We start from the raw sequence: 22,730 nt of genomic DNA on the forward strand, positions 1-22,730 counted from the left end.
TGGGGTGGAGTAACAAGGTTCTTCCCCACAGTTTAGACCAGGAAGTAGCTGGCAATTTTGCACAGAGGAGTAACTCTATAGTTTATTTAAGTGGAACACACTCGAGCTGAGATAAATAAATTCTTCTATATTTTCAGTTTTATAACAGATAACACAAAATGTAGTAAACATTTAAAAATGCAAAAACAGTACAAAATTACTTCTGTGATAATACAAGACAAATGCTGGCAACCAGCAGCATTTTAAAAGCAACAATAGGAAACAGATCAGGAAAAGCACTAATTTATATAGCATGGCAGAAATGCAACTAATCTACAGGCTTTTCCATGTAAGACAGGAAAAAGATCAGTTACATACAGTTAAACCTATGAAAGGTGACTAAACCAGAGCATTTGAAAAGTAGCCTTGCATACCAGCTTCTAGACAAAAGGTAAATATAATTTGATTTCTTGCTGAGCATATTGCACTAACTTCTTTTCTTATTTGTCTTGGCTTGATTTTTTTCTTTTTTGTATTATGTATGAGAAAATGACATGTTGCTGAAGAGCTCACTTCCTTGTAAACAGTGGCACCATGAAATTAGAGCTATGTTGACAGTCACCGTTCAAGAAAAAAAACAAAATAAAAGAAAAATTGTCATAGTAGTAGGACAAAATCCAACTTGGAAAAATGAAGTGAAGAGAAATACAGCTGTTGCAACATAAACCTAAAAAAAAAAGTTAAATGAAGGGCATAAAGTCCCATTGTATCAAGCCCTTTAGAAAAAAAAGATTTGCAAATGTATGTCTAAAACAAGTGTTAAACTATAGTTCTGTAACATCTGAGTTTAGGAGCTAGTGTGACATTGGATTCTTATTTTCTATAAGAGTATGGAACATACCATAATAGTATGCACTTCAAAGCAGTGATTATGAGGCAACAATCTTATATACATGTATATATTTGTTTCTGCATGTTGAAGTAGGTCACTGAAGTCACACTTATAGCAATAAAATTACTCAAAGGGCACCTACAGGTTCTCTATGAGCTCCTGAAGAATGGGGTTGTCAATTAAACTTTAAAAAATCTTTTACAGAGCAGTTTAATATCTGAAAAGTCATCAAAAAAATACAACAAAAATTAATGCAGCTTGAGTCAAATCCAGTCTTTAAATTATTCCCGTAGGAATAAAGTTGTTTATTTTTCAAATCATTTGACTTGACAAGGGAAACTTATTTGGGAACTGATGAATCAAACTGGCCCAGATACTGTAACAAAGAATTAAATATTTTATCTTTAAAAACACGACTAGAAACAACAAAATAATTTGGAAGAATGATTAACTGTGTAAGCAAGCAGCAGGACATACATAATGTGATTTAAAAACTAAACAATTTAGTTAAATTTTCAAAAGCATTAGAGGCTTATTAACCTGAACTGTCTGAAGAAGTTGATGGTATTTGACTGTATTTAACCCTCATTTTTTTTTCCAGAAACAGCTACCAATGACAAACAACAAAATACATGAAGTTCAGAGATTCTCAAGTGTGTTACTGCCCTCTTGGGAACCTGAAAGGAGGAAAGCATAGAAAAAATTTACATCATAGAAGAAAACAAAAGCTGAGAACTCTATGGCTAATATGAAGGAAAAAATATTGCTGTATTCCCACATCTGTATTTGCATTCTTTTTACAAAGTTTATGTTCAGGGCATTCAAATTAAATGTCTGCATTTTTATACAGAACAAGAAAGAATTCTCTTCATCATAAATATGTGGTATTATGCACATATATGTACACATATATGCATAAAGGATATTTATCCTTTCTCTTAGATCTTGTTTTTTTAGATTTAAACCCCTCAAAATATCACAGTCAGTTGTGGTGTTGGAAGAAGGAACTTCTGTTGCAGAAGTCTATTCACACCTTTTTAAACTTTGGCTGAGGTCAGGCAGCTAAACTACATTCTTAACTCTACGAGAAAGTAAGAGATGGAATCTTAAGATATCATTCTTTAGCATTTATAAATGGTCAACCATGCAATAAATTAAGTATTGACCTGAATCAACCCCATAGAAATGGAAAATGGACCGGATAACAGAAAAAAAAAAATCATAATAGCAACTTTTTTTGGGTACTGAGGTACCCACAACCTACTGATGTACACAGTCCAAAGGTTATTTCTGCTACTAGATCTGATTAGGATATTTTCCCCCATCATAAAATAAATTGCTTTTTCATTGCAAGATTGAACATTTTCAGAATCCTTTTTTTAATGAAGACAAATATTTTCACTACATAGGAAAGATACTATTTTAGCCTACTATTTCACATGAAGAAAGCATTTAAAAGATAGCTTTGTTGAAATTTCTGCAGAATAGCCTTCGAATTATAAGATAAATTCCTAAATGTAGGCTTGAAGGATGCACCTTTTGGAAGAAACAGTCCAATAGATCTCAGCCCAAGACTGCTGAGAATTTTTTATATAATTCCAATTGTGTGGACCTCCTACCTTACTATTATATTCACACAATATCCTTACAGTAATAGCAGCAAATACTTTCAGGTGAAATCCTGCTATTATTGTCTGTGATGAATTTGTGTCTTCTCGTTTGCTAAATGAAATTTGGCAACTGAAACAAAGGCCAGTAGTATCTCACTACAACACAGGAGCAGAACAACAGGAAGAGTTTTGCAGATCAGTAGAAAAAGCTTGGAAGCTTCAGAGCTGACATTTTTAATGTCTGTTCTTCCACCAACAATTGCAATGCTGCAAATGCTTTTTTAAAAAACATTTTTCTGTAGTAGTATGTGCTGTGCTTTGGAAGCTCTGCTCTTTTGATTTGTCATAGAAAACAAATTTCGCTTTCACAGTAGTTCGTGACCTTGAAAATGATAAGGTGACTTTTATTAATAAGGAACTAGGCTTGGAGACTGTTAGTGTTAGAATAAAATGTTCAGCTTAAAATGTTAAATACTTCTCTCACATTGCTTTATTAACACACTCCAACAAAACAAAGAAAAAAATTAGGAATATACTGTGATTTCCTGGATAAGTCAAGAGGCTGTGCAACTTGGCACATAAGTCATAAAAACTAACCCTTTTTGTAAGATAATTGTAAAAAATGTTTTTTTTGTCATGAATTATAGAACAAAGTCCTTTCTGCTGACTACATCACTGAATTCCAGTGTTAAGGACTTCTCACACATAAATCTCGCTACGCAGTAAATTGGAAAACTCACAAGTAATTCCCAAGCGTTCAAATGAAAACATGCACTCTGAATGCATGTGTAGTAGTACATAATATAGGAATTTAGAGTCCAGCTTTACAGAACCAAAACTGTAGGCAAGAGTCCAACAGCAGAAGTTGTTTTAGCTCTAGTTTTCTTTTTAAATCATCAGCACTAATGAAGAACCCTTACCAGTGGGATTCTTGGAAATCATATTTTAAACACTGTATGGAAAACACTGTTTTCTCTCAGGGGTTTAAGCACTGTCTACCATGATCAACTTGATGCTGTGGCATTTAACTCATAAATAAGAAAAAAATCAGAGTTAACAAAAGTAAAGTTCTGACCATTCACAGAGACACCACTTCTGCTCATCAGTCCTCAGTGAAAGTCACAGACTTTGGACCTGTGGCATATCTGTGCTGATCACTAGAATAGATCACCTCTGAAGAAGGATCATGCCTGAACTGCCTGGCTTGAAGCAGGAGAGATGGAATGCTAAACCCAGGGATGGAATACGCTGAATACCAAAGTGTGAAGGCCAAAGATGGAAAGCTTCCATCCATACCAGAGACTTTCTTTCTTTAGGAAAAGCAGACAACTGATATATTTGTTCACTGGAGGAAATATATCCCACAAAGGAAAGGAAGGACATAAAGTGCATCTCTGAGACAAAATGCACATTTGGCTACTTGTTATCACTTCCATTAAAGCTAAAAGCCAGGTTCAAACATGCACAGTTTATATTTTGCATCTTTATTGCTCTGTCTTTCTATATGCTTTGTATAATATACATTTTTTGTGCTGTTCTGTCTGTGTGACCATCTTGCTTACATCAATATTTTAATCTGAATAAATATACTTCCATTTACCTCTGAAACAGTTAACTGTATAGGCTACCCTTTCCTGCACATTTTATTACTGATAACTTGTGATAGGCATTCGGTCCTTCAACCTGGTGAGCTTCTCATGCTATGTCCTAATGCTGTATTCTTGATATTCAAAGGAACATTCAAAGGACAAGCTTGTTTTATCCTGCAAGACTATTATTGACAACCACCCACAATGTGGGTTGAAATATCTTGTAACAAAACTAAATTTATTCAGTTTTTATGACAGAAAATTTTGTCCTGTGATTAGATCTCAGCAACACAAGAGCATTTAGACACATTTCTTGTAATGATATCAAATAATATACACAGCTCCACTTTAATGGTTTTTGGTTTTAACTTCAGCTCAGATTCAAGGGAAACTTTGAAGCCCAAAAACCAGGTTTATTTTAATCTGAGAGAAAAATGAGCCACTCAAAAATGGTTTGACAAATTTATGTCAAACTCTAAGTTCTAGGAAGTACAAAATGCCTTTTTTTAAACATAGTTTGTTTCACAAAAAAAGTACAATGTTTTATTTGCTAGTGTCCTTTGCAATTTAGTTACCTCAGTTACCTCATCAGTTTGCTCTAGAAGCCATTTCTATAGTAAAGTGATTCTTTTGTAGACAGCTGATACCATCATCATGATCCAAAAGCGCAGGAACTATTACAGACATGCGATACTGTTTTAAAAAAAGAAAATATTTTAAATTTCTAATAAACATACCCAGAGTTTTCTCTCAATGCTCCAGAACACCTTAAGTAGAAGTTTTACTTCTTCTGGCTCTCTTTAACTTTGAATAACCTTCTTCTTTCTGCTTACAAAAACAAGATAAACAGAAAAGGGCAAAAGCCAATAAAGCAAATGAAGCAGCAATACTAAGCTAAAAGTTCAACTAAAAAAAGTTGTTTCTGATTGAAATTCTTATTTGAATAAGAAGCAATTAATAAAAATTTCTGTTTTCTAATATAAATAATTTGAAGTATGTTTATAAGTACAGTGGCTAAATAATTAGGAACATGGCTACTTTGAAAATACCCTTTATATGTTGGCAACCATGACTTTCAAAACCAGCTGTCATTTCTGATGATCAGTAATGACAAAGGCTTTTTCTTCAGAGATGTGTTTAGCAGTCTCCCCATTTAGCACCATTATATTTTAATAGGGGGACAGGAGGAATCAGCCCAATAAGCATCAGAGAGTCCATCCCGACCCCAATTAACAGACAAGCCTCTTTTCTTTTCCTGACACACCAACGAAACTTCCTGAGAGCTGTGCATCCACCTCTCTTGAGTCCAGCAATGGCAGCACTGCAGTGGCAGCGTGACAGTGAGAACTTGCTGCGTCCTGACACTTCCCAAAAGTAGCTTGCAGGGCTCAGGCAGGTACCTGTGCTACTCACAGCCTGCCTGGAGAGCGAGGAATGCATGGGGCACTTCTGACTCCTGACTAGGACAGGGCAGAGCCCCTTCCCCATTCCAACAGTGCTGCCAGAGCAGCTACAAGCTCTCCAAGCTCACAAGCCCTGGTGTGTCTGAGTCATTCCCAGCAGCAGGCAAAGGACTTCATTAATTCATATTGTGGTGAAAGTCTCCCCTCAAAACCCAGACCCCTGGAGCTGTTATTCCTATAAACAGCTATTTTTAGTTGCTGTTTTTCTTCTCTTTGTGAGAGTGACTCTACTGCTGTAGCACTGCAGTGCTGGGCCTGTAACCACTGACTCAGTTGTGGCCCTGTGGAAGGGCCTTTCCCAGCTGCAGTTGGATGGGGCCAGCTTAGAGCAGCTGGGCTGGCTCTTCCCACACAGACTCCTCTCTTCCTTGCTGCAGCTCAAGCTCTGGGGTATGAGTGTGTTCCTGCAGGAGGCCCCTGGGGTTGCTGCACTGGCCTTTTCTGATCTGCACGGAGAGCACAGACTGTGTTCCTTTAATTACAGTTAAAACATCCTGAATTGCCCTGTACTTGGCTTTAAAAGCATAACTAAACAAAAAGTAATTTCTACAGAATGTTGCTAAAGTCCTTGAGATGAAAATCTCACAGAGCCACTGAAAATGCCCAGAGTTATATTGGGCAGGATAGAACTTTTCTGTAGAATCAGAAAATCTGTTTCAGAAATAGTGACATCATTAAACATTTCAGTAGCATCTTTTGCTGGAGACAAACATTTTAAATGAACTCTTCAAGTGACAGTCTCATACCCAATGGTTACTGTTACTTTTATCCTGGTTAAGGTTAATTTTATCCAGATAGGTCAGTAAGATTTCTTAGCCTGCCCATTTTAATTGGAACATACAAAAAATTTTTAAATATTTTTTTTGTCTCTTAATTCAGGTCCTTCTGGACTAGATTATGGAGTGTATGTGTGTGGGGAGGTTTACCTGTCTTCTTCTGGCACAACTTTTCTTTACAGATGCTTCCATGTTGCTCTCCTTGACTGGCAAAGTCGGTTTTGAGGTCAGTGTTTCACAGGTCAGATACTTGTTCCCTGTAATCATCTTAAAGCACAGAAGTTTATACCTTCATTAGAAAAACACCCCACAACATTTTGAACAAGATCTCTAACTTTTAAAATTACCTGCTTTTTCAAAAGGTGCCCTCATCACACAAAGCTGAGATAACCCACTAAATTACATTGTATAGATGAAAAACATGATAAGCCCAAGACATTTCATCCAGGTACCAAATGTATGGAATATCATCCTTGTAAAAATTACACTGAAATCAGCTCAACTATTTTTTTAATTGAAATGCAGGGAGAAGCACAGAAAAATTAGGTGGTAAAGTACTTCTAGCTGTCACCTAATCATAACTCTTACTCAAAATAGAGCTAACTTCAAAGATAGATCACCTTGCTTTGGGTCCCATTCAGTCAAGTTCTGAGAAAATGGAAGGCTAGCAAACTCAAAAACCTCTCTCTGCAACTTGTTCTAGTAGCTGACTAGCTGTTCTCACACTGAGGATTTTTTTCCTCATGTCCAGAGGGATTTTTTTCCTGTTGCAACTTGTGCTTTTTGTGAAATTATAATTAAACTTGTATTTGCAAAACTTACATGTTTGTCTAACAGCACAATGCCTTACACACAACTGCTGTCAGCACTACACAATTGATGAGGTTTGAGATTCATTCCAGGAGGAAGGAAATATTCCATTATTGTGGTTTTATATGGAGACTGAACACCAAAAAAATGTCACCATGTTAACCTCACACAGACCTGGATAAACTGTCTAAAACAAAGGAAAACTAATTACACCACCATAAAAGTCTCAAATTAAAGACGTGTTTATTTCAAAAAACACAGCAAATCATCTTCCCTTTCAGGGAAAAAAAAAAAACCAGCAGTGGCTGAAAACATTAAGTTATATGGTAGAATTTTAGGAAACTATATTGAGAGTGATGGTAGAACATGATGAAAGTCATGCTCTTTATTGCTTAACGTTGTTTTTGAATTTGTGGGAAGCAGTGAGAATGAGCCCTTTACTCTACCTGTTCAAAGTTAGGTTTGGAATTATGACTGGTTGTCTCAGCAGTACAGTCCTTAGAGTGGCATGCTGCTTTGTTTTCTTCACTTTTAGCCATGCACACTGTATCTTTGAAGACAGATTCATGAATATTTAACCTAGATCCTTTATTTGATCTCTTTGTTTGTTGCAGGGACAAACTGGAATTTGTCATTTCACTGTCTAATTTACAAATCTGCAAATGCACTTCCGTCGACTGGTGTTGTTCCTCAAGAAATTGAGCAGTATTTTGACTTGTAAACTTTTTCCCCCTTCTTGCACTGGAAGTAAAAGATTCATGTGTATTCAGACATGGACTGGTGTTTGATTTCTGAAGCACTGGCCCAACATTCTTAAGAAAGAATGGAGAATTTGCCTTTTTGTGATTGACTTCACTTGGATTCCCACCTGAAGCTGAGTTTTCAGAAAAGTCAGAGTTAGCCATTTGTCCCCTAGACTGGGTTTTCCATCGGAATATGGGTGTACCATGTTTTGTGTGTGTCTTCATGTTCTTTATCTGAAGCACGCTGTTGTCAGTAGGAGTTTTGACTGGCATATTTTGGATGTGTTTGAAAATCTGAGTTATGCTGGATTTTTGCACAGACTGCAGAGAAGACGAAACACCCACACTTTTTATTGGTGAATACCTTTCAGCATTTTCCTTTTTCTTCCTATCTGTTTGATTTGTGATCTTTCCATTCATTTGCATCAACTTTCCTTTGAAAATTGGTATAATTTTGCTGACTTTTGGGAGCGTGGCTTCAACAGCTGAGTTTACAGGTGTTCCTGAAGATTTTGCAGTTGGTAACTGTGGAATACCTGGTATTTGCTTATTGCTTACTGATTTCTCTGTTGCTTCAATGCTAACCCCTCCTGTACTGTTACTGCTGCTGGAAAAACTGTTTGCTCCTGGCTCTTTGATCAAACGCTCCATCCAGTGGCTGTTTTCCGTACTGCACGGTGAAGGAATTCCAGGCAAAGTAGGTTTTCTTGGAGGAGCCTGCGTTAGAGATACTACACAAACCATCTCACCGTCCAGTTTTGTATGCTTAGGTTTTATTTCCTGCAACACATCAAGAGCTGCTAAATTGAATAAACTGCATTTAACGATCTGATAGTGCCACCTAATGCATTGCTATATGGTATCAACCTAATCGACGTCACAACATATAAGAATACAATTTTGTGTTTTGGATTAGAATGACTATATTTTATAACAATATTAGTTGTCACTATAAATTAAGGGGTTTTTTTTATCCTCCCCGAGTCTGGTGTTTACAAACTATGCTAGAATATCGTATTTCTCAGAAGGAAAGATTTAAATTACAGTAATTATCTTGGTTTAGTGCTTTCCAACTGGAAAATGTCTACCCCTTTTGAGAAGTTCTACAGAGGGTCTGACTGACAGGGCTCCTCATCTCTTAAGACTTCTAAGAGCATCTGTATTCTGAGCAAAAGGCAGTTTGGATGTCTATAAAACTGCAGATGACACAGAGGACCCATTCTAGCTTTGATCACTGGAGAGACATAAACAGAAACTGCTTTCTGAAAGAGGATTATAGTATTTTAGAACCTCTGCAACTTCTGTCACTATTATTTGTTCAGAATTAATTACTTCATTTCTTCTTTCACACACTACCACCAAAGAAATTTGAGCCTTAGCCTTTGTCACAACCTCAAATTATAGGAGTTTTGATTGCTTGCCTCCTTTTCATCACCAGATGTGGAGTAAATCTTACAGCTTGAGTGTTTTAAAATGCTTATGTCCACACAGTCCTCTTTTTATTTTTAAATAAATTGTAATACTGCTACTCTGCTAGTAATAATAATAATAGAATCATGAATGGTTTGGGTTGGAAGGGACCTGACAGATCATCTAGTTCCAGCCCCACTGCCATAGGCATAGACAACTTTGACCAGACCAGGTTGCTCAAAGCCCCATCCAGCCTGGCCTTGAACACTTTCAGAGATGGAGAATCTACATCTTTGGGCAACCTGTTCCAGTGCCTCACCTCTTATTATTGTTGTTATTACTGTTGTTTTTATTACTGTGGAAGAGATTTGAGAAAGTTCCGGTTATCCAAATGTAAAAAAAAAAAAAAAAATCTACAGAATTGCAAATACTGATAGCAACTAATTAACACCAAGTCAGTTTTTTAAATGTACTTATAATGTTAATAACAACTTTAGAATGGCAAATACTGTAGCTTTTACTTACATCATAATTAAAAGTTACAGGACTGATAGTTTGTTGTGAAAAGCATAGATATATACTCTTACTGTGCTCTGAATATGATAAAGACCACTTCATGCAATGAAAAAGTATGTGCCATTAATATGTTTCTAAAGAAAGCCTTACATGCACTGAAGCCCTGGAGAGTTCCTTTGTAGCATAAAGTGCTTTACTTGTCATCTTTACTGGAAATCCACACAGCTGTGAAAAATTGCTCTTTATGTCCGAAAGAAAAGAGCTCACTACACTTTCTGCATCTGTTCTGGGGAAATACTGCACTGGCTGACTTCGGATGCAACTTAAAGGGTACCTGAGTAAGTGTTCAAGTATACATAACAAGTTTCTTTATATTTCTATAGTTATTAATCATCTTGGTTGAGAAGAAAACATGAGTTTGTCTAAATGTTTTTTAAAAAGGTGAACAAAAGCACTTAATTCCTTATGGGCCTGAAGTTTATAAAGTTACAGGACTTCAGCACAATTATACCACGCTAACCTATAACAGCAAAGATTACTCAATATAAGTAACCCTTATTCTAGTGATTCCTGGCAGAAAAATTCTCTTTACAAGCAATTTTTCTTGGTCACATTTTTACACAATTTGACTTTCTTTTACACCACTTCCTTTTACATCACATTTAAACTGGCATTATCACATTTATGGAAGCCGTGAAATAAATTGCTCTATTTGACTTCTGATTATTCAATACTGGGACAGAGATTTGACTAAACATTTTGTTTCTATTTGTCTATTAAAACACCTCTCTAGTGACTACTACGAAATTATGAAAGAAGGAAATCTGGCACGCTCAAAAATGAAAAGCAGAGCTTTGCTAGAATTGTAGGAGAGGAAACATAACAAATATATTCTGAAAGGATACGTGAAGAACCTCTCCCCTATTGGTTTGAAGTAAACACTCAAGTATATTTTTGTCTCTTCAAGATCCTCAGGAAGAATATATCCATACTTAGATAAACCAAATAAAAACAGGTATTACAAGGACAAACTCAATAGATAAACAAAAAAGGGAGGGAAAAATGAAAGCAGTGTATGTGTTTCTTACCAGACTCTTCCAGTGCATCTGAAAATCCTTATATGAATGGAAAGGAGATTCTGGAGGAATTATGTGGCTGATGTTTATGATCTGACCCATTTTCATGCTGTGCACAGATAAAGAAGGGCTGCTTAGAAAGGCTGTCATAAAATCCAGTTGAAAATATATTGGTTTTTTGGGGAAAAAAAATCTTATTTTTGGCATTCAAAGTATTTAGAGATTATTTTTATATTTTGAAGACTAATACCTTTAGCTCATAAGTTCATGACATAACAATAGCAATATTTTCTGAAGTATGGTAAAGAATAAAGTGACAACTACAAGTGACATTTCTCTTCAACACTCGCTGGCAGTGAATGTAGAATAAAAGCAAATATCATCATTACTTCTAAATTTAATGATGAAAAATATTAGATAAAAATGAAGGTAGTTCATGGCAAAGATTGAAATACTTTTTCTTTAAATTGACTTTCTGGTAAAACTGTATTTGAGAAAAACTAATGCTCTTGCATACCATATAAGTATCAGAAAGATCAGTAAATTGAAATAGCATTTAAATGTGTAATTTATGATTTGTTGATTAATTTTTCTTATTTTCCTTAACAATGAGATAATAAAAACAACAAATGCCTGAATTTAAAACAGATTGCAAAACAGAAGTGTTCTTATCATTATCATCAAATTCACAATTTGTAGGGCAAACATTTCAAGAAATATTTATTTCTGCTGAAATGTGAACAGATTCCTACCTTGGCAAAACATAGCACCAGTTACTTAGTATGGAATGTTGCTGAATAACTGTGTTTTCATTGCTGTCAAACAGCTTTACGGTGTTTGCTGAAATATCAAAATCTCCCAGCTTTAAACAGAAAAGAAAGTTTATTTGCAAATAATTCTACAGCAGTACAAATTTAAAATCTTCAAAAATAATTGTGTATCTTGAGACACTGAAACTTGATATATTATCATTCTTTCATCAGTTCTCATAGATTGATTATTTCAGAAGATATTTCCATTATCAAATTGCACACTATCTCATGTTAGAGCCTACACTTCCACAAGCCATGCAAGTACAAAGTTTAAAGTTTATTGAAATCAGAGAGATTAAACCTTTATTTGAAATTGTTTAATAAGAGTATAGAAGGAATTTCTCAAACTGAGAGCTGTCTCACCCCCACACACATTTTTAAAAAGTTCAAATCAGATACCCATGCTCGACATTCTAGTAACTGTGTGTGTCATTTTGCCTAAACATGTGCAAGTATCCAAGTAACAGAATTAATGGGACATGTAGTTTCATCCTCTGAGAAGTCAAAAACCACCACACTTTTTCACAATGTCAGAATTTGACTGTAGGGAACAATCAAAGACAGATATTTGAGAAACATTTTATCTTTCTATAATCTGTGATGGTTTTCATTTATTCACTAAGAAGAAAATCTGACCATTTCTGTTTTAGAAAAGTATTGAAAGGATCAAACTGGTAATAAAGCCACATCATGATCTTTTCCATCATTGGTCTATATAATTCAGGAACTGGCTTCTTATAGATAGCTTTAAGATTTATGCTGTCCCAAGCAGGTCTCAGAAGAAATCCTATTTTTCTAATTCAACAAAAAAAAAAAATCTTGGATCAGAAATATTTATTTTAGAAGAAACCAGCAAGCCTGATAAATATGCCCTGCCTGCATGTATGGATATACTCACCACAGGTGGCATGGCCATCAAAAAAGGATAATAAGTTTTCAACCTCAACCATGACTTCTTAAACAATGTATAAATTAAACTTACAAGCAGCATAGTCCCAGCTGCTCCAATATTTTGGATGCAGATTCCATAATAACTATATAAAGGGACCTTGAACATGGCGCCAACAACTCACCTGTAGTTGCTCTGTTTTTATTCAAAACTGTCTGTGTACTACAGTGTGACTGAAAGCTTTCTAGAAAACACTGCTAGAAGGAAATCTAGAGTCACAAAGAAACGTCACTGCTATATTCTGTTAGCATTTTTGAAAGCTCTCTTAGCCTTTAATCTCAGTTTTACAATGCTTGCTAGAATGCGTCAATACAGATGCAATATGGATGTTATGCTTTTATAAACTGTGCAGATAGTCAGGGAATATGGTTAATGTCTCAATGCAATCAGAAATAAGCACTTCTATGCCCATCATGCCAACTGGAAGTCACCTAACAGAAAAGAAGATAAGGACTAATAAAACAAACACAGTCATAGAAAATATAACTGGCTTATACCTCAGGGGGTGGCAGCCGAATTGAGCAAGGCTCCACACTGATGCAAAGCTGTCTCTCTGACACATTGAGGTCTATAACTAAATTGGAAAAAAAAAAAAAAGCACAATGTCCTATTTTGAATTGCAGCTCATCTCTTAGGCAGAAAGCTTACCCAAATATTTATTTAAGGTAATTGTTAGTTGAAATGCTGTGTTTGAAAATCAAAAGGCTAGACTTTCTCAGCACAGAAATTAAAAGTAGGTGCATTTTAACTGTGAAAAATAAAAATACTAATGAATTAGTGTCATATAGTAACTCAGAAACTTAAGGCTGGCTGTGCAACTGTGTGCTTGATCCTCATATCCTTGACAAACAAACACCCATTTTCAAAGCAAATGTAGTTCATATAACCATTTGCTGCACTGAGTCATTCAGCACAGTATTTTCCATCCAGGAGCTGTCAATAGGAAAGACTAAATGAGCAAGGCAAGCATTTATGGACACACCTGCAGAACTTTCACTCAGTTCTGAGTTCTTCAACATATATCTCTGCTACAAATTTAGGCTCCAATATTACCAAATGTAAGCTTTAACTTTTATACTGGAATAAAAATACTACTTTGTAATTTTTGCAATAGCTAACCAGCATGCTTTGTGACTTCACTTTTGTGAACAGCAAACAGTACATAATGGACAGTCACCATAGCTCATTTTCCTATCTATTATTATAGAACTTTCACATCACTTGCAAGACTCTTAATTTAAGGCAAGTGCATTTAATTGCAATAATTATAACTTCAAAATGGCAAATGTCAGTCTATATCTGTAGATTAATAGTATAAAAATTATCTACTTTGTGAGTAATTTTTCAGCTGAGCTGACAACTATTACAGACAGAACATTACCTGCCACCAAGAGTATTTTGACAGAAGTTATTTCAGAATGAAAACCAAAGACCCTGTGCTGGTAATACCAAGATTATGGCAGTAGGAAAGTGCTTGACTTTACCTTGCTCTCTCAACTTTGCCATTATCAGAATATTGTACTTACCAACAGCATTTTGCCTTCCTGAATGAGACAAAAAGTCTTTCCCTTAATAAATAGAATAGACAGACATTATTTTCTAAACCATATGTCTAAAGTCTTTATGTGAAAAAAAAAAAGGAGAAATCACAGTTTTGTTTGTGTCTATTACAAATGCTGAAAGTGTGTTCCTTTTAAGGAGATAAAATCCTTCTATCAATTAACTTTTCACTGATTCATTAACATCTATAAAAAGATAGATATGTAAAGGTATATTAGTGGGTAGCAATCTATACATCACTTTTTCCTCCTAACCCTCTACTTCAGTCACTACTCCTGAATCAGCTGATTTCAATCTGATACCCATATATTTTGAAGATCATGAGAACAGGATACTGTTGTTATTGTGGCTGTAAATAAGATAACAACACACACACTTTTCTCAGCACATATTTGTAATGATGTATACAACTGCTCTAATTATTATGAGCACACTACAGTTTTTTATAGTTTGGTAATTCACATTTATACTACGCAGGAGTTAGCAGAGATGTCAGGCAAAGCAACTATGATCCAAAAAAGACAGAGCTTGGTAGAAGGAGAGGGTCTGACAGAAAACTAATTCTGTTTAGAAGAGCCTACAAATCATGTGCAGAAGTGTTATTGCTGAAAGCATGAGTCCATAAAACCAGCCAAATTTTTAGAAGACATTCTCTGTCCAACAATATTTGGGTTCATCTGTTACATTGCATACAGTTGACATAATTATTTGATCTATACAAAGATAAAGAAGAAGACGAAAAGGTGAATGTCATGTCCATTCAGAATATTGAGTCATTTAACTTGGATAACACAACAATAAAAATTCAAATAAAGAAAAAAAGTAATATGATAAAGGAATGACACAATTTATTAAAATGAATGAAATAATTATGGAATTTAAATGATGGAAAATAAATGCTACAATAAAGAACTGGAAACTAAATGCTTGATCCCTGACCCAAGCGAGTCAAATACCTTGCACCAAGAGATGACCAGCCTTGTTCCATCTGGGTGCAAGCCTGGCTGTAAGTGTGTAGGAGAGGCAGGTTTGGAGAAGGGCTGGAGTAACTGTTTGCAGTGCTTCCAGCTAATAAAAACAGTGACAAAAAGAAACATACATTTTTAATAATTTAACAGATTTTTTTAAAGGCATCAGTCAAAATTTAAGCAAATATACTGCTACTTCATCTTGGAGCCAAATCCTAGTATGTGCCACACATGTTTAGCTTTCATCTACTTCACTTCAAGAGGAAGGTAGCACAGTATTTGATGTCGGCATTTGGATTTCATGTGCCATTAAAGTGAGGTGCATGACAGTTCCTAGAATGCTTTCACAGGGCTGCTAATAGACTTGGGGAAAAGATTAATTGAACCCTCTGGAGTACTTTACTAGATATGCAACTCCCTCCAGGCAACAGGCACATCTAAAGCTGACGTTACCATTGCTGTCAGAGTCAAGACCAGAGACATTTTCTGGCAATCACAGTAGATAAACGCAGCTTTGCTCACCCTACAGCTCTACTTGCCTGCCTGTCCTGAAGAGCTTTCTCTTGATCATCACCATTAGTCAAGAAACTATCTACAGCAGGTTAAAAAGAGTTAAGTAATACACCTCCAGAAGGATGTTTCTAATGAATCCTGCAAGGAACTGCTTGGTGTTGGAAAACCTAACAATGACACATCACCTACACATATCAACATAAAGCAGTTCTGTAAGGTAAGAATATTTGAACAGTGTATGTCTTACTAATCTGCATATGCATTTGCACTATTTGGAACAAATTAAGATACACCCAGCTGGCTGTGCAAATGAATTATGAGAGCTACTGGCTTTGGTTACAATCAGTCTTCTGACTCACCAATTTTAGTGCATCCACATGTACATTCATAAACTCCATAGATGTTGCATACTAGAAGATAGTAAATCATATGCATAATGGTCTAAAAATCTATCAGCTGTTAAGCTCAGGGATTCCATTTCTTCTCTGTGCTTTTGTTTGGTTTCCCTGAGACTGTCCTGTACAGGCTGGGTAAACCCAAAGGTGAATGGGGAGACAGTTCAGCTGCCTGAACATTCCCGCTGGATGAAGGGCATGACACCAGCAGGAGAGCTGCAGGACTGTGGCCCAAAGGATGTCTTGAGGTCAGTCCCCAGTGCCTCTGAGCAGGAGCAGGATGCCACTGCAGCAGAGAAATCTAGAGGTATTGCTCACAAACTTCTTAAAACTATTGAGTCTGACAAAGTATATTTACCATGCCCCAATTCACAGGACACATTTTGTCTATTGGGCAGAATTCTTAACCCTGAAACTCGGTTTCTGTAGTGCAAAGTGCAGGGCCTATGACAAACACTCATCTCTGGCAACAGCAATTGCAGACAAGTGTAACAGCCTAAAGAACTTTGTCATGTTTCAGCACTTACAGTAGCTCCATGTCTCTCTACATAGGCTTGACATATTCCTGATTCATAAAATGGTATCTAAAAATAACAATAAAAATAAATCAAGGTTTTGGCATTAAGCATAAATTAAATTCTGGTACAACAGTAACTTTGCCTTTGAAAATCATGCAAGGGAATAGTTAAGCAAACATTTTATCCTGTGTTTTAAAGGAGAAAACTAAAATCAGCTCAGGGATTTGTCATCATGTAATCTCATTTCTAGCTAAAGATACATTCACAAGCAAGACAAGTGAGCCAAAGACTGCCCAAAACAAAGCTGCAGCACTCTGCACCTGCTTCTCATCTTGTGAATTGGGTGGTACCTTACCAGTTGAGTCCATTTCAAGCCACAGATTGGTTCATCATCTAAAATGGCCATTTCATCAAAAAAGTAATGGACTTAAGTTGCCCTACACCACTAATGCACACAAAAAAAAGTCTGCTTTAAATGAAATATTTTTACTTATTCTTGCTCCTCAAACAAAACACTTCTTAGAGAAACATAACATGTATGTGTGACAAATACAACTGACCCCTAGACATACTTTGGTTCAGACTGACCAAGAAGCAACAGGCCTCACATCTTTGGGATGAACTTGCAAGCTGGAAAGTCCCTGGCTCATCTACAGAGGAGTGAAGGTGTCTTGAAAAATATTTCAAAAGGTGTTTTCGAAACCCGAAAGTACAAGATAACCAAAGTACAGAAAGAGCTATCAGCACTAAATCAAAGACACCTGTCTTGCCTATACTATTGATAAAGAGCCAACTACTTCACCCTTTAATTTTAAAATCAGGATGGGCCCAATCTGAGCACTCCCTGAATGCCAGACTACGATAGCTGGCCTGCATGGCAGGTGACTCTGTTTTGAGCAGGGACTCTTCTCAAGTTAAAAGATTCATACTGGATATTAAGAGAACCTTCCTTACAAAAGGTCAAAAGACCCCTTACCTGTGATCTGCAGTTAGTGACTGAGAGCATGCTGAATTCATCCTATGAAGAATTACTAATCCATGCAGCTACTCAGATACTATAAACATTGTAGGGATAATTCCATTAGGCATGAACTGTTGCCCAATGTTGTATTGTGTTTGGTTATACCTATGTTTTATGAATGGTTTATCCCTGTACCCCCTCTTTACCTCTATGGTCCAACTCCTGTCAATCCTCCCTGAGTCTGCCCCCTGACGCAGCATAGATGCTGAGTCACTCCTGTGTCCCCTCCCTGGTGCCTTGTCTGCCATCCAACATCCCATCCCAACCGTCTGGAAGCTTCTGTCAAGGGTGTCGAGTGATTGGACGAGGACCAGGGGTCCCTCCCCTGATCTTCCCTAATACGTTGTTACTGCTATCAATCATCCCGGGAACCACTCCCCAAGTTTACCCTATTGGTCATTGAGACTTCCCTCCCCTTTCCACTCTTCCGTTTATAAGCTGTTGTTGAGACCCTCTCACGGCTCTTGCTGGTTGGTGTTCCTGGAAGCAGTTTGGGCTCGTAAGAGTCCCAAATAAACTTCTGGATTTTTACCCCCAACAAGAGTCAGCCTCTTTAATTCAGTGGACTTGCTATCCATTGCTCCTCTGGAGGCACTACCTGGAGACCTGCACTGCTCGTCGCACCCCTCTAGCCGGGCTGCTCGGACGGACTCCGAATGCACGCAACAGCAGACCAAGTCTGAGACAAAGATTGGATACAGCCGCCACACACAGGCTCCAAAAAGGAATTCCAAAAAGGGATCCACTCTGAATCTCATGTCTCCATAGAATTTGACATCTCTTTACTCTTTGCACCTCTGGTCTCTCTCTGAGTCATTCTAACTCAGTTTTCCTTTTCATGGTTATTCCATGTGTAATTATTAAGGTAAACCTTGGCATCAAACTTTCTGTTTTATGAACAGGAACACTGTTAAAACCTTGCTAACTTAACAGAACACTGTTAAAACCTTGCCAAATTCCATCAGACGCATCAAACTCCACCAAATTATTATTTTACCTCAATAAAACATAGTGCTGCTTCTCTCTTTTAAGTGAGGTGCACTCTGCTCATCTGCAGCAGTCTGTAACTACAGATACTTATTTACACAGTGATACTGACCGCCATCACAACTGAAATTTGATTCAGTGTCCCCGTAACAGGTGCAGAAAGGATCTCTTGATACAGGAATAACAATTGTCTATGAAAAAGGTGAGAAAGAAATTAAAAATGTTTTATTTTCTCAGCCTAAATTTATTTTCCTTCCCTTTTGCAAACACAATACATTCCACTTCTAATCAGTTTCCATTGGTTCAGTATAATAAATTGGATTAGTCCAAGTTACTTGCTGTAGATGACCCACAATGGTCTAAGACAAAGATTACAGGCCTTTGGCACACAAATGGAGCTCTCCAAAAGTGTTCCTTTTGGCAGAATTTCTCATTTCTCCCCTTTTCTTTTAAAGGGAATTTAAAACATAAATAGAAATTTTGTTTTTGTTCCCCAATAGCAAGCAAGTCCCCTGCCCAAGAAAAAAAAACTATTTTAAACAATTTTGTACTCTTGCCATTAATAAGAATTTTGCTATTTTATTACAGTTAATTCTAGTACAGCTAATAAAATATTTGAATAACAACCACTAGCAGCTTCTGGAAATAATAGTCCTCAAAACTCTTTACCTGCAAGTCTTTATCTGTATAGTCCTTGCCTCAGTTTCTGGTATTTGAGAACTCAGTGTTACTGTAGCAGCACAGAGTTTTTGCAGCTCAGGCAGACTGACAAAGAACAGAGACTGGTGTCTGGTGCTATTCATGGTATGTTGTTGATTGCCCCGATGCAACACCTGGGTATTAAAAATAAAAAAATTAATTCATTTTTGTAAAGCAGGTAGGTATTTGTTTACAGAATTTTATATGTTATTAGGTAAATGAATAATCAATTATCTCTTGATTAAGAATATAGAGAAAATACAACATAATTTGGTCAGCTAAAACAGCTGAATATCCTTTTTGTATATATAATGCATTATACTTGAAAAAATAATTATTTGCAAGAGTCAAAATATTCAGAGTAAAGACAAGGACAAAAGAATACAGAGTACATGTATGATCCTTGCCATATTAACTGAGCACATGCAATGGAATTCTGTCATTTTTGGAACTTCATAAAAACCAATGAAAAGAACCCAAAGAACCAGAATTTCAGACTAAGAATATGATTCTTTGATGCAGTACTAACAAATTACATGTGAATGGGAATAGCATTAATTCATATTGCCCATCTTGAGTGCCTGTGGTGTGCTCCTTTGCCCTGCAGCAGAGCCCAGGCACAGTGAAATGATGTAGAATATTCATTACAGAAAAAAATCTAACATTTCATTACTTGAAGAAAAATACACCTTTTAACTGGAGCATCTTTTTCAATCAAAGTATTTCAAAGAAAGGTAGTTAGAAAGCCAGGAATGAACACTGCACACCAGAAAAAGCTGGTTTAATATTTTTCCCCTCTCCAAACCCTAAAACAATTTTAGGAAATTATCTCACCAGCACAGTGAGGACAGCAATAAATATTTTGATCCCAAATTTTATGAACTCACCAGGTACTCACCTGAAAAGCAATTTTGTAAATTGTGATAAAACAATTATGAACTGGAAGTGTATTTTGAGGAACAATGTCAAAGATAACTTTGCTGTTCTGATTTTGCTTCGCTTTCTTTACAGTGTAACACTTTAAACAGATTAACCTCCATCATATCCAAGAAAAATCACAAGGTGAGTGTTTTATAACTATCATTTAAAAGAAAATAATGCTTTCTTCTTTCTTACCCTTATAGGAAAACACATTTCATTTTTCTTTCGTCAGTCATGAAAAGTAGGGTTTTTTTAAATGCCAGGCAAGACTATCACTTCATCAGAGAATTCCAAAAGCTACAGCTCAAGGGAAAGCTCACTTTTAAACAAATGAGAAAAAATTTCGTCCTTTTGCAACCATGGAAAAGAAAGCCTGAGTCCGAGGCTTTCATAATGTTTATTGGGGGTTTTTGTGGCAGATATTGTAAAACACATGCTGCAATGCTCCAGTGCCCTGCTTACTGTTTGAGGATGACTCCCCTGTGGAAACACCTTGCTGTATTAAGCCTAAGTTAAATCTTCCCAGACATCTTAAAAGCTAATGGGACAGAGTGCTTGCAAAAGGCTTCTCCCTTCAGGGGTGAGGATAAAGAGAAAAGTAGCAGTTAACACAGAGCTGCCAGTTAAGAAAGAAGTACTGGTTATAAATCCTCGGAAATGAACACAACCGCCCTCTGAACAAGAGGACTTTATGTGTGTGGGAGAAATTGGACCTTTACACGCCAATAATCACAGCACGTGAACCTGAAACCTGAGCTCCTGCTAAGCTGAACAGAACATCTGTCAGGGAATGGCTATCCCTGTCTTTTCTGTCTGAACAGGCAACTAAAGCCCAGAGCTTGGCAGCAGTATTTGCAATTTTCAGTAACAACCTGGAAGTCGGAATGAAGAACCTCCTTATGAAAGCTGGGAACAACACCAATCGGAGGGAGAGTAGCCACTCTTCATGTCAGGCTGACTGAAAAGTTGAGGCAGGATCTGAAGATGGTGGTGACATTCAATGAAGTACAAAGCTGTCCTGCACTCGGGCTCAGGGAGCAGAAGTTAAGCACCAGCTTTCAGGAAGGGTGACAGGTCACGCTGGGTAACTTTTGCGCTACAAAAAAACCCCACAAATCCAGCCTATAATCACGCCTCAGTGTGTCCATGGGGTTATTGCTGCTGAGGCACCCAAGTTGTGTATGGCCGTGACAGGGGGATGTGGGGACCCACACTGGCCTGAAATGCAGACAAAGCCATCGCACGCATCTGAGATCAGAGCAAAGGAAACATATTTTACCTCAGCCAAAACTGCAGGGAAACAGGATGCTGGACTGGTGACAGAGCCTCGCCGAGAGAAGGGGAAGGCACTGCTCCCTGTGCCCTCAGCCCACCTGGCAGCAAAGCAGGGCAGTGCCACAGGGAAGCCTCGCTCCAAGTCCCGCGGGGGAGCTCTCCCTAGGCGGGGCGAGGGACTCGTGCGACAACCGGGAGGTTTTGAGGAGCTGCGTGGAAGCACCTGTGGCAGGGGCGCTCCCGCCGGGATCTCCTCACGGGCTGCGCGGGAAAAGCGGCAGCCGCGCGCCTCCCGCCTTCGGGCACTGCCGCCCGCCGGGATCAGCGAGGGTGTGTGACTGCCCGGGCAGCCCCTGCCGGCTGGGACACCGGCAGGAGAGGGCAGCGTGCTAGGGCGGTCACAGCACCGGCCAGAGCCCCGGCAGAGCCACGTTGTGTCCGGGTGTAACTCAGCCCGCGCTCCGTGTGCCCATGGCAAGAGCGCTTTAGCCGGGCACAGGCAGCTCTTCGCCGAGCCGGGGCGCCAGCCGGCTTTACCACAGCGGAACGAGGATAATTCAGCTTAGATGTTAGGGAAAAAAAATCTTTACTGCGAGAGTGCTGAGGCACTGGAACAGGCTGCCCAGGGAGCCTGAATCGCAGAATCACAGATTGTTAGGGCTGGAGGGGACCTCTGGACATCATCTAGTCCAACGCCCCTGCCGAGGCAGGGTCACCTGGAGCTGGCTTCACAGGAACACGTCCAGGTCGGTTTTGAATGTCTCCAGAGAGAGGGACTCCACGACCTCCCTGGGCGGCCCCACCCGGCCCATCTGTGCCACTCTCAATGTAAACGTGTTCATGTTAAAGTGAAACTTCTTGTTTTTTGGTTTATGGCGATTGCCTCTCGTTCTGTCTCACTGAAAAGAATGTGACAGCTCCCTGAGTCTCTTCCCATAGAAGTGCTGTAGACTCCTAAACATCTTTGTGGCCCTGTGCTGTACACTCTCCAGCAGTTCCTTATCTTTCTTGAACTGGAAGTGTTCAAGGTCAGGCTGGATCGGACTTTGAACAATCTTGTCTAGCGGTCCCCATATCGGGGGAATTGGAACTATGTGACCTAAACGGTCCCTTTCAACCCAAACCATTCCAGTGCGTTTCTACATTGCAAATCGGCGATTAGCTCGTCGCAGGGCACACCGGCAGGCACAGCGGCAGCCCCGCAGCCCGCGGCTGCCAAAGGTGGCGAACGCTGGGGTGACTATCACC

The 22,730-nt window shown here is 38.0% G+C and overlaps 1 protein-coding gene across 8 annotated transcripts; it reads right to left on the reverse strand.

Moving 5' to 3' along the window:
• Nucleotides 1–107: 107 nt before the first annotated feature.
• On the reverse strand, nucleotides 108–21,700 carry C1H18orf63 (chromosome 1 C18orf63 homolog). Of its 8 annotated transcripts, XR_008437593.1 has the most exons (16): nucleotides 21,487–21,700; nucleotides 19,257–19,420; nucleotides 18,700–18,778; nucleotides 16,589–16,645; nucleotides 15,142–15,253; nucleotides 14,152–14,193; nucleotides 13,123–13,199; nucleotides 11,617–11,726; nucleotides 10,877–10,973; nucleotides 10,694–10,779; nucleotides 9,939–10,122; nucleotides 7,566–8,642; nucleotides 6,460–6,576; nucleotides 4,808–4,898; nucleotides 1,412–1,548; nucleotides 108–585 (listed from the first exon to the last, which is right to left on the reverse strand). XR_008437593.1 is itself a non-coding variant. In XM_053980750.1 (15 exons), exons 2-14 carry the CDS (start codon nucleotides 19,388–19,390, stop codon nucleotides 4,839–4,841), a joined length of 2,229 nt encoding a protein of 742 aa, XP_053836725.1. In that variant the 5' UTR covers nucleotides 19,391–19,420; nucleotides 21,487–21,700; the 3' UTR covers nucleotides 108–1,548; nucleotides 4,808–4,838. The 8 variants fall into 8 exon arrangements, 7 of the variants coding, with proteins under 7 accessions (XP_053836725.1, XP_053836708.1, XP_053836715.1 ...); XM_053980750.1 differs by having other exon boundaries at nucleotides 108–1,548; nucleotides 4,808–4,895; XM_053980733.1 differs by having other exon boundaries at nucleotides 108–1,548.
• Between the last annotated feature and the right edge of the window lie 1,030 nt (nucleotides 21,701–22,730).

Source organism: Vidua macroura, chromosome 1 (genome assembly GCF_024509145.1).
Source record: "Vidua macroura isolate BioBank_ID:100142 chromosome 1, ASM2450914v1, whole genome shotgun sequence".
NCBI lineage: Eukaryota > Metazoa > Chordata > Aves > Passeriformes > Viduidae > Vidua > Vidua macroura.

Excerpts from the sequence above, each read along its gene's own strand:
- C1H18orf63 (XM_053980733.1), bottom strand. The coding sequence starts at position 19,390 with ATGAATAGCACCAGACACCAGTCTCTGTTCTTTGTCAGTCTGCCTGAG. Across the intron at positions 13,200-14,151 it reads AGGAAGGCAAAATGCTGTTG|TTATAGACCTCAATGTGTCA; the intron begins GTAAGTACAATA and ends TTTCCAATTTAG. Across the intron at positions 10,780-10,876 it reads AGATGCACTGGAAGAGTCTG|TATGGATATATTCTTCCTGA; the intron begins GTAAGAAACACA and ends GGTTTATCTAAG.